Raw genomic sequence first — 11,042 nt, forward strand, 5'->3', positions numbered from 1 at the left:
AATGTTTGCTTCCAGACTAAAGCTAAGAGTAAATGCTGGCAACATTAGACACTTTTAGGTCTTGCTAATAATGTAAAGAATCTGGTAATAGTAAAACTCTTAGTAAAGGTTAACTTGTGTTATAGTTAACATAGAGTTATAGATTACTCACATACCATATCATTTTGAGCTCTTTTTCATATTTTAATTAAAAGGGATAAGAACAGTACTAAAAGGATCTTTTTGTAACATGGATATTTATTATTTCTAGGTGGTCTTGCAAAAGTGCAAAGTCAAGTCTCTCTTGCACAGCCCTGGAGACTACATCCTCTTAAGTGCAGACAAATATGAGATCAAGGTGAGGTTTTTTTTCCTCCATTAATTTGCCTTATGAAAGAGTGTAGCACAGGGGGAATATTTCAAGGGAGGAAGGAATGTCTTTAAGCCCTCTTAAACCCACTGGAAAGAGAATTGTTCATTTTCCTGTGTTCCAGGCAGTTTCTAACTCTGATTTGTAAATGAAAGGGGAAAAAAAATCCACAGAAATTTATCTTCGATGCGTTCTTACCTTTTCTTAAGACATATATCTCCTGCTCTCCTCAGTTCTTAGATCTAAAGTATGAAAACATAAACATTTACTTGTATAATAATAATAGCAATTTGCAAACAAGTTTACAGAGCACTGTTACATGTATTTTTATTGCATCTTTTAAACTGTTCCGTATGGTAGGCACTAACCATCTTCACGGCAGGAACTGAGGTTCAAAGAGGTTAAATATTTTACCCAAGATTACACAACACATATGTGCCAAATCAGAATTTGAACCCATGCTTCAGCTGTAAAACCTGTGGTCTCTCCAGTTTACTTCACTTTGTATTTGACGTCAGCAAACACAAGCCACATTGTTTAAGGACAGGCTTTTCTATGGTGATGTGATCTCTCATCTTTCCTAATTTTCTCTTATCTGTAGATTTGGCCAATTGGGAGAGAAATTAACTGTAAGTGCTTAAAGACGTTGTCTGTCTCTGAGGATAGAAGTATCTGCCTGCAGCCAAGACTTCATTTTGATGGCAAATACATTGTCTGTAGTTCAGCACTGGGTCTCTACCAGTGGGACTTTGCCAGTTATGATATTCTCAGGTAATATTCCCTTGGACCTTTACCTTTAACAGTTTGTTGCAGTTTAATAATAAAGACAAGACTAAATATTTCCATAAACCAGTTAGTAACTTGCTTTGGGGAAACGTTTACTCCATCAGTTCTGTGCTGAAAATCTCACACATAAAAATGTTTTAAAGGTAGTAATTAAATTAGAAAGAGTTGTATGTTAGAATGTAGAGGGTCTAGATTCTAAGTCCTCTTCTTACTCTGAGTTACTTCCACTTGAACAATTTCTGAATTCCCCTTCCAGCTTCTCTGGAAAATGAAGAGTTTGAATGAAAAGATCTTTCACATCTCCTCTAGTTCTAATATTTTAAGTTCTACTTCCTGGTCAGTTGAAATTCTGTGTTGAGGGATTGAGTGGCTTTCCGCTGACTAGCAGAAAGACAGAGAAACTTGGAGAAAGTTACAACCTGCAGAGTTTCTCTCCAAAGAAAGAAATAGAGGTCTATAGACAAATAATTTTGTGATTCACTGTATATCATAGACCCCTCTTGGAGACTGACGGTATCTGTTAGCATATTGGAGGCTGTTGGAAGCCAGTGACATGGTGATTAAGACAACCTACTTTGGTGATAAATAAACCTTGGTTTAAGACCTAGTTCTCTTTCTTATGAGCTGTGTGATTTTATGTAAGTTTCTTAACCTTTCTGTGTCTGAATTGTCTCACTTGTAAAGTAAAGGTTAAATGAAATGCCTGTAATGAGGACCTAGCAGAGGACCTGACAGGTTTTTATTACTAATAGGTGTGAGAAGTCCTACATAAAGAAACATGTTTTAATTTGTTTAACCTACTGTACCTCACAAGTATCGTGCACAGAGCCCTTGTTTTGAGGAGCACATGTTAACAGCTCACAGAATTAGTGTTCCATAGCATGCTTCAGGAAGTGCTGGCTTGGGGACAGAAACTGAACATTTTCTTCATTGTTTTTATGCATGACTGTTTGAGGTCAACTTGTATGGGATCTGATCCTACTAGCCAGCAGGACTTTGGTGGGCCCAGTCTCTCTGGTCATAAAGTTACAACCTCATTTATGTCTTCCTGGAGTTAGACCTACATTTCTAACCAGTTAGATTTCCAAGCTTTCAGAATAATTTCTAGAAATGATTGATAATTACATTTTGACAAAAAAAGACTGGAACAGATGCCAGAAGACATTAGTCCAACCTCTTCATTTTATAGATGGGGAAACTGAAGCTGAGAGAGGATAAGGGCCTTGCCCAATATCCCACAGCTCACCCTAGTCCAGCATCCATCCATCCATCCCTCCATCCATCCCTCCATCCATCCATCCATCCATCCATCCATGGTTGGATCATCGGGCAGGCATATGCTTAAGGAACCAGCAAGCCAGAGAGAAGGAACTTTTGAAAGGACTTGATTCTTTGCAAAGTAAGAAATTGAAGTACATTTGGCCATGGGTTCCGCACCCACAGATTCAACCAACTGAGGATCGAAAATATTTCTTTAAAAAAATGTCCAGAAAGTTCCAAAAAGCAAAACTTGAATTTACCGTGCACCAGCAACTATTTACATAGCATTTGCATTGTATTAGATGTAAGTAATCTAGAGATGATTTGAAGTATACGGGAGGATGTGTGTAGGTTATATGCAGATACTACACCATTTTATACAAAGGACTTGAGCGTCCATGCATTTTGTTATCCAAGGGGGTCCTGGAACCAGTTCCCCGCAGTTACGACCTTAGTCACCGTGGGAAAATCAGATCTTTGATAGTTTAATATTGTTTTTGTTTTGAATTAAAATTTGGGAGACAGGGGTGAAGAGGCGAGGTGGAAGAGAGGTATTATAATCTGATTAATGCTTAGAGTTTGGGAGTCTCTAAAGGTTTAATTTGATCCTATATTCTCGTGTGTGCTTCTTACTCAGAATGGCATATAGAGTCCAGAGTCTCAGATGAAAGTTCTGTTAATTTTTGATGTTTGGATATACTAGCTGTAACCAATAAACCTGCAAGATTGTTTGCTGCTAGCAAGCACTAAGTTCAGATTTTTTTTTTTTTTCCCGAAAAGGGGCTATTTTATCTCTTGCTTTTTCCCCTCAAACATGAATATAACAGCCTCTTTTTGAAATCTTCGTACAAATCCTGTGGCCTCAGTTGCCAGGACCAGGTTGCATTCTGTAAGCTTTGATGCTAATTGAAAAGAAAGCACAAATAGTAGCATGTTGCTCCATAAAGCTAAGTTATGGTGCAATCCCTTGAGCTAGGTTATCTCAGTACAGCAGGTGGGGTCTTGTAGGTTTAAGGGCCCAGAGTGCACAGCAGGGACGTCTGTTTACAGTTCTAAAGTAATCAAAGTAGAAGGTGCTGTGAGCCTGTCAGGACCTGTGTTCTGTCCTGCAGCACATTTGTGCTGGGGTCTTTGGAGTCAGCTCAACTTCCTCAGGCTTAAGTCCTGTCCCCTAGCCACTCTGTTTTCCAAGTTTCTGGTCATTTTCTGCTGGTGTTGATGATGTGGGACTTACTAGACTTTCCTGCTGCTTTCCCCAGTTTCCTTTGGCTCTCTCTTATAGGAATTTGTATTTTCCCATGCTTACTGCACCACTGCTCTAGTCGTTAGCAGATACTTATTTACTTAACCTGTGTGTTAGGCACTGTGATGTACGCTGGGAACCAGCAGAGATACTTACCAAATGTGTGGAAATGGCTAACCAGGGAAGGCTGACATTAAACAGCTGACTACATGCAGGTGTTTTCATGGTTGGGATAAGAGCAACATGGTTCGGGGTACTTTGAGACCCTGCCTAGTTTGAGGAGTAAAGGAAAGCTTCTTTGAGGAGGAGATTCGGGCCAAGCTCTAAAGGATGAGTAGATGCATTTAACTAAGTGCCGGGGGCGAGAGTGCAGTGAGGAGCGTTGTAGACTGCGAGGGCAGCCTGCTGAAAGGCCCTGAGACTGAGGAGCCCGGTGCATTTGAGTGACTGAAAGAAGGCCGGAGTGGCAGACGTGCGTGCAGTAGAGAGCCGTTGAAGGGTTTAAAAGTTTAAAATCTGATAGGATTAGATTTTAGTGTGAGGTTAACTGATTGGGAGGGGCCAAGGGCAGACGTGGGGGCACCCATTGAAAACTCTTGGTAGCAGTGCAGGCAAAGGTGATGTCCTGGGTCAGAGTTGGGGCAATTCAGGTAGTAGTGAATAAGTTAAAGGAAAGTTTAGGAGGTAAAATCAGTAGATCTTGGTGATTGGATTTGTGGTTTGAGATTTGCATGGTTGCCATGTTTCCTAGCTTGAGCAGCTGGGTGAATGAGCAAGCAAGGAAATGAAGAAGAGAAACAGGTTAAGAAGGTTGTTTTGGACTGGTTGAGTGTGAGGAACAGGTCTTATTCTTCACTGCTAAATCCCCTCCCTTCCTGATACCAGACTGAAATCTGCTCCTTTGTAACGGTCTTTCCCTTTGACCTTCGTTCTCTCTGCTAGAGCGCCTAATGCCTGGCCTCTCACGCGTCCTTCACTATTGAAAGGTGATGATCGTGTATAGCTTCCCTGTCCCTGCCACTGCTTTCTCCCCACCTCAAGCTCATATTCTTCAGCTGCTCCTTGCTTGTCCTGGTTACCAGACCCTGTCCCTTCTGGTTGACCTCTTGGACATAACACTAGTTGGTAGTGTCCTTGTTAAGATGTAGGATAAACTGGAGTCTCACCTAGGCTCAAATGTATTGTCACAGCAGAATTTGAATATCCCTTGTCTTATAGCTCTTTTCCTAGTGCCTCCAAAGAGGACATCAACTTTTCGCCTTACTAAATGTGCAGATAAGAGAGACGGAGGGTTTCGTTTTGTTTTGTTTTTTTTCATTTGTGTTCCTGTTTGGCAAGGCCCCTCCCACTTTCTGCCTTTGTCATCGATGTTTTAGGAACTGCCAACCTGAGAAGGTTAAGGCTGTCCTCCCAACTCTCCCAGTTTTCTCTAACTTATTATCAATCTATTAATAAATGTTTCTGAATTATTTGGGGGAACTTTATATTTTCAGCCTCTGCTGTTCTTAGAGAGGAACCTGTGTTTGCTATGTGCCGAATAGAGAAGCACTGAGTCTGAGTCACTTGGTTTTAGTCTTTGTTCTGGGCTTGGGGAGGTTCCCCTAGGCCAGTACCATCGACCCTCCATATCCATGTGCTCTGCATCCATGGATGTGGAGGGCCAGCTGTACTACGCCATTTTATGTAAGGGACTGGAGCATCCTCGGATTTGGGTATCTGAGGGCGTCCAGGAACCAATCCCTTTGGATAACAAGGGGTGACCATATAGTAGATTTTACCATATAGTAGATTTTACCTAGTGGTAAGAGTTGAGTGTTACCCTCTTGTTCTGACTGGTAACTAACTAGTTGTGAATGCTTAGCCAAATTATTTACCCTGGCTGTACTTCAGTTTTCACATCTTAGAAGTGAGAGTATTAAACGAGATAATCTGTAAGATCCTTTCCAGCTTAGATGGGCATTTTGTGCTTTTATAAATATTCATCTCCTTATATGCCTGTGTTATATTACCTTATCATTATGAAGGGTTCTTCTCCCCGGCCTTTTTTCTAAAGGAGGGTGAGCTTTTTGTCCTCATATTTTCCTTTTTATAAAAATGTTTCATTTAATTCTAAATTTGCTTGAATTTTGCATTGGTTTTAAATGTCTCCAGAAAAGATTACAGTAGCATAAACAGAAGCACAGTTGCCTTCTGGTTCATGTTTATTAACTTTCATCCTTGTAGGGTCATCAAGACTCCTGAGATAGCAAACTTGGCCTTGCTTGGCTTTGGAGATATCTTTGCCCTGCTGTTTGACAACCGCTACCTGTATATCATGGACTTGCGGACAGAGAGCCTGATTAGCCGCTGGCCTCTCCCGGAGTATAGGAAATCCAAGAGAGGCTCCAGCTTCCTGGCAGGCGAAGTGTCCTGGCTGAATGGACTGGATGGGCACAATGACACGGGCTTGGTCTTTGCCACCAGCATGCCTGACCACAGTATTCACCTGGTGTTGTGGAAGGAGCACGGCTGATGCCGCGAGCTGCGCCGCTGACTGACTTCCGGCACCGGGGCTGCGGGTTTTGAGTGCAACCTCTGTGGCAGCCGACTGCATGAACCAAAGTTCTCACCTAATGGTATCATCACGCAGTGCACAATCATTTATCTCTCTTTGCCAGGGGGCCAGGGCTCGGGGTGGGGGAGGGCTCGTTTTGTTGACCTACACCGCAGCATGCTGATGGGGTGCACCATTGACTTCATTTGTACTTAGTTATGTTGGTCAGTATAAGAGGCTGCATTTGGGGTTCATCTTTCTTGAATATTGGTTTTAAGTAAAGATATTTAAATGGCTCATTAATCTGCTAATTGGTTGCCTATGAAAACACATTCAGTCTATTATTAAAGCTTTTTACCATTGCCTTTTTCTCTTTTGAAGTTGAAGCAAAGGTGCTATGATGTTGTTACAGCAACTTTTCTCACATGGGGCTTAGCTTTTATAACAACCCGTGTTATAAAGACCACCAGGTTCTGTGACATTCATACTCTCCACCAAATACCAGTTCTAAAGAAAAGTTGTCTTCCAGTGCAAATCCAGTTCTATAAATTGATGGTTTGTAACACATTCTAAACCCTAGTTCTTGACAGAGTGAAGGTGGGCCATGTCTGAGATGTGAGGAAGTTATGTAGTTTTTGTTTCTAGGTGGAGCAAGCTGGTCCTTGGTCCCCCACAGCCTAGGTGACTGCACAGAGGTGACATGGTACAGTAGAAAGAGCACTGAGCTGGCAGGTTGAAGACTGGCTCTGTTACCTAGGAACCCTGCACCCCAGGCATATACTTCTCTGGTCCCCATTTTCCCTGTCTGTATAGCTAGTTGTTAGGCTGTCACTTGGTTTCTAAGATTCTTTCTGGTCCTGTGTCTGCTGAGGTGTGCAAAAGTTGATATATCAGTTTTGTCTGATGGCTGATTCATTGCTTCTTTAGGTTTGGAGATAATATATGAATGAAATCACTGATAGAAAGTTGTCATCTATAAGGAAATCCAAACGTACAAAAAAGAAAATGGATAAGAGGGAATGTAGAAAATGTTACATGTTCCACTTTAAAAATGTAAGTGATTGGTAGAAGAAATGCTGAGAGCAGCTGTGGTCCTCTAGAGAGGCAGTGTGCCATATTAGAAAGAAAGATCCCTGACCCTGACTTTCGTCCTCCTGTGCCTCTAACTTGATATGTAGCCTCAGGCAGGTTAACTTTCTGTTGGAAATGAAGGAATTGCCCTAGATTAAGGTTCGCAAAGTCACACGCCCAGGGGAGCCACGCAGATAAACATAAGTGAGTGCAGCATGCTGCGTAGGATGGGGCTGCACCAGGGGAAGCTTATCTGGCAGGGCAGTTATGGAGCCCTAAGTGTTAGGCAGAAACAAGTCCAGTGTTTGGCAGGTCTTCTGATTCTTCAGGAGGTAGAACTCCAGAATTGTATTTCTAATTCCCTAATTTTAAAAATGTTGACAACGACTCGAAGATCATTCAAGATGTTGTGGGCTAAACAAAGCATGTCTGCGGGCTGCCAGTTTATATTCTCCACCCTCTCATTCCTGTAAATTAGATAATGCTGTGATTCAGCAGTGGAACTGTTTTAACGTAACTGTCACAAACATTAGGGAGAAAGTCGAGGGAGCAAGTAGTAGGAAGAATTCAGCTCTTCCCCGTTGTGTTACAGAGGAGTGAGGGGAGCATTTCCTTCACAGACCGACAGGAAGCTAGTTTGAAGATGAACTTAACGGGAACCGGAGTGAGAGCCTTTGCCTGGGAATATGAGGTATTCATTCTTCTTCTTAACTCTGATACAAAGCACATATGTTTTTCAGGTAGGAAAAGGGTTGCTGGCAGAGCTGAGAATGATTCAAAGTACAGTGGGGACACAGCTCTCCCAGAATCCTGTCAGCCTAGAGTCTGACAGTGGACCTCTGAATGCTGCCAAGTTAGGGTTTCAGAGAATTCTGATGGTTGGTTTCAAGGACAGGTTTAGTTAATATCCATGTTGAGGCTCTGAGGGAATTACGTAAAAGAACAATTATCTTTCTCCGTCCCCCAAATCCATTTCACATTGAGTTCTGTGTGTGAGCTCTGCTCGGTCCTTCAAGAAGTGGAACCAGATTAGAAGCTGGAATCTATCTTGCAGGAACCTCAGGAGGCTTTGGGCCATGATAAGGGTAAACAACTTAACTCCTTTTCATCCAGCCAGAACAAAAAAACTGAGATTACTGATCTAATGACCTTCCGTATTCCCACCTCACCATCAGATATATCCAGTAGCTTCAAAGACCAAGCGATTATAACTATAGTCATTTGTGGGAAAAATTTTTTGAAAATGACAAACCTGAAACCTGTATGGCGTGTCCCATTTCAGTTTTCAGAGGTGAATACCAAAGTTATCATCAAGGTGGTACAGCTGATTTTGACAGCAGTGCTTAGAGTCCTAACTTTGATCCTCCTCACAGAGGTCTCTGTTTCACCTGAGCATTTTATTTAATTGCTTTATGGATGCTAGCTTTATTCATAGTATTGTCAGCTTTTATACAAATGGAAAACTTAACTTATCCTTTAAAAAGAAATAAAGCAAGGTGGGGAGTCAGTGAGAACAGTGGGTAGGGGATAACTCAGTCTCCCTTCATGGAGTTAGGGGGCTCTCTCCCCTACACACTGACTTCTGCTTCCTTAGCTCAGAGGCAAGGGATTTGCCTTTGCCCCTTCTTTTGTGAATATTCTCATTTCTGAAAAATTCTTAATCATAAGCAGGTAGACTCCATCTTTCTTTGTGAGTGTTGGATTTCTTGAGTGGCCCTGGTGCGGTAGAAGGGGGGCTTCTTTCCTCTCTGGTTTGTGTAGGGAACCATAACAACTTCAGGCTCCGGGGGAGGATGGGGTCCAGGAGAGCTGAGCGAGTGTGGTTTTAGCAGACTTTGTTCCCATTCCAAAGGAAGCTAGTTTCCTCCAGCCAGCCCCATTATTTGAAGTAGTAAGTGTTGTCAAACCTGACCTCTTAGACCTATCAGAGAAGTAGGAAGAAGGACTTCCTCCAGGACAGGGGCTAGACTTTGAAGACGTTCCACAGGAAGTACACGTGTTTGAATAGCTTTTAAATGGAAGATGGCGAATATTGCTATTTTAAGCTGTGTACTTCATTTTTCATAGTTTAAAATTAATCTGTGCTGGCCACTAAAAATGCGCAGTAAAATGTGAATGAGGGTTATGTAATCATTCTAGTATTTGCTCTCAGGAGAATGATTACTGCTCTGCATTTGTAAATCTTAGGGAGAAAAGAAATACTTCTGGAAACAGTATTACATTAGACATGAAGAATTTGTTAGGTGAGGCTTTTCAACCAAACAGAAGTAACTAAGGAGAGTAGAGCCTGGCTTTACACGTTGCTTTGGCCAAACCCAGCCAACTCCTTGAAGCCATGACTGTTGCCCTGGCTTCTTGGGAGCCTAGAGGTGAATCTTCCCATCGTCCCTCTTCTAGTTCTCCGTGCCTCCTCCTTGTCTGGGCCTCTACTGGGCCTTGGTGTCTGAACCACTTGCCATCCTCTGTAGGGAAGTGTGTAGTCAGATTGCTGCCGTAGGATGCAGCCTGGGCCAGGGCACACTGTGACCTTTGCCTTTAGGGCCATAGAGTTGTCAGTATAGGGGAGAGGCCCCTTAGGTCTGTCCCCTTGACACAGCCTTCCTACCTGGTTATGCTGGTGCTTGCCAAGATACTTAAGACAACCAAGACACTCGAGAATTCTGCAGTCCCCAGGTAAGATGTCTCATGGAGAGAACAGGTTAGCATTCTTGACAGAAATGCCTACCAGCCGTCTTTGGCAGTGTCCTGATCCGTAGCTCCCTGTACTTACTGTAGGAAAGTGAATTTCTTTCAGGATAAATCCTCACATGGATTACTGGATAGTCTTTGTATCACTCCCTTCAGCCTAATCAGGCTGAATGATCGCGCTCAGTGCAGAAAGGTGTTTTGCTGTCAAGTCGTTTCAATGCGTTTCCAGTCTCCCCCAGAATGGTATAGTTGCTTAACGCTAGTACTACGGTCTTGACCAGTGTAAACATCCTTAATTGTCGCAGCTTAAAGAATCCAGCTACTTCTACTCTTCATGAATATGCTCAAATAAAAATGTGTTTTTCTGTATTTAAACCTGGCAAATTATGAATTCAGATGATAAAAGCTCACAGTTGTTTGGTGTTCATATACTCACATTGTGAACATATCTCACTCATTTAGACTTAGTACTCTTGATGAGAATGCTCAGGTTGAAAAAGGCTGGCCTCACCAGTCCAACATCTGTGGCAACATGGAACTTATGTTTCACTTATTTGATGTATGTTGTGATCTAGGGGGAATGAAATGAAGTTTATATTTGAACTGTCTGTGGGGTGGGTGGGCGGGGGAGAAGGGATTGCTTAAGCAAATAGTGGAGTGATTGTGGAACAAGATGTCTCTATAAGACGAGAAGTTATTTTCATGCATCATAGAAGCATTCTTCTACCTGTGAGTGATTGTGCTAACTGTAAATCATTTATATCTATACATTAAAGCAGGTTCCCTTGATTAGGCAACATTTGGTTAGCCAAGCCCAAGTTATTGTTTGTACTTGAAAGAAATAAAGCTGCATTTCCTTAAAAATTACATTCTGTAGTTAAGACTACTTTCTTACTTCTTTCCCCCAACCAATTCCAAGGAAACTTTTCAAAAGCGAGTGTTTTAGAATGCATCTTTAGAAATGAACTGCCCCTCGAGTGATCTAAAGTGACTCTGTTCTTCTACTGTTTCTGCATGTTCTAGAATGTAAGTCTAACAATGTAACAATTTCTGAATGAGATCCAAGAGGGAAAACAATAAATTTAAAAGTAAAATGCAGGAAGGATTTTGGT

At 42.0% G+C, this 11,042-nt stretch overlaps 1 protein-coding gene across 2 annotated transcripts in view; it reads left to right on the forward strand.

Moving 5' to 3' along the window:
- The window catches only part of FBXW2 (F-box and WD repeat domain containing 2), a 31,535-nt gene extending 20,738 nt beyond the window's left edge, over positions 1-10,797 (forward strand). For both annotated transcript variants that reach the window (XM_061200016.1, XM_061200017.1), the window contains 3 exons: positions 251-337; positions 951-1,120; positions 5,862-10,797. In XM_061200016.1, coding sequence (XP_061055999.1) covers positions 251-337; positions 951-1,120; positions 5,862-6,150 — 546 coding nt within the window. In that variant the 3' untranslated portion in view covers positions 6,151-10,797. The remainder of the gene's footprint in view (positions 1-250; positions 338-950; positions 1,121-5,861) is intronic.
- Positions 10,798-11,042: the final 245 nt, after the last annotated feature.

The sequence above is a fragment of the Eubalaena glacialis genome, chromosome 9 (assembly GCF_028564815.1).
Source record: "Eubalaena glacialis isolate mEubGla1 chromosome 9, mEubGla1.1.hap2.+ XY, whole genome shotgun sequence".
Taxonomy (NCBI): Eukaryota; Metazoa; Chordata; class Mammalia; order Artiodactyla; family Balaenidae; genus Eubalaena; species Eubalaena glacialis.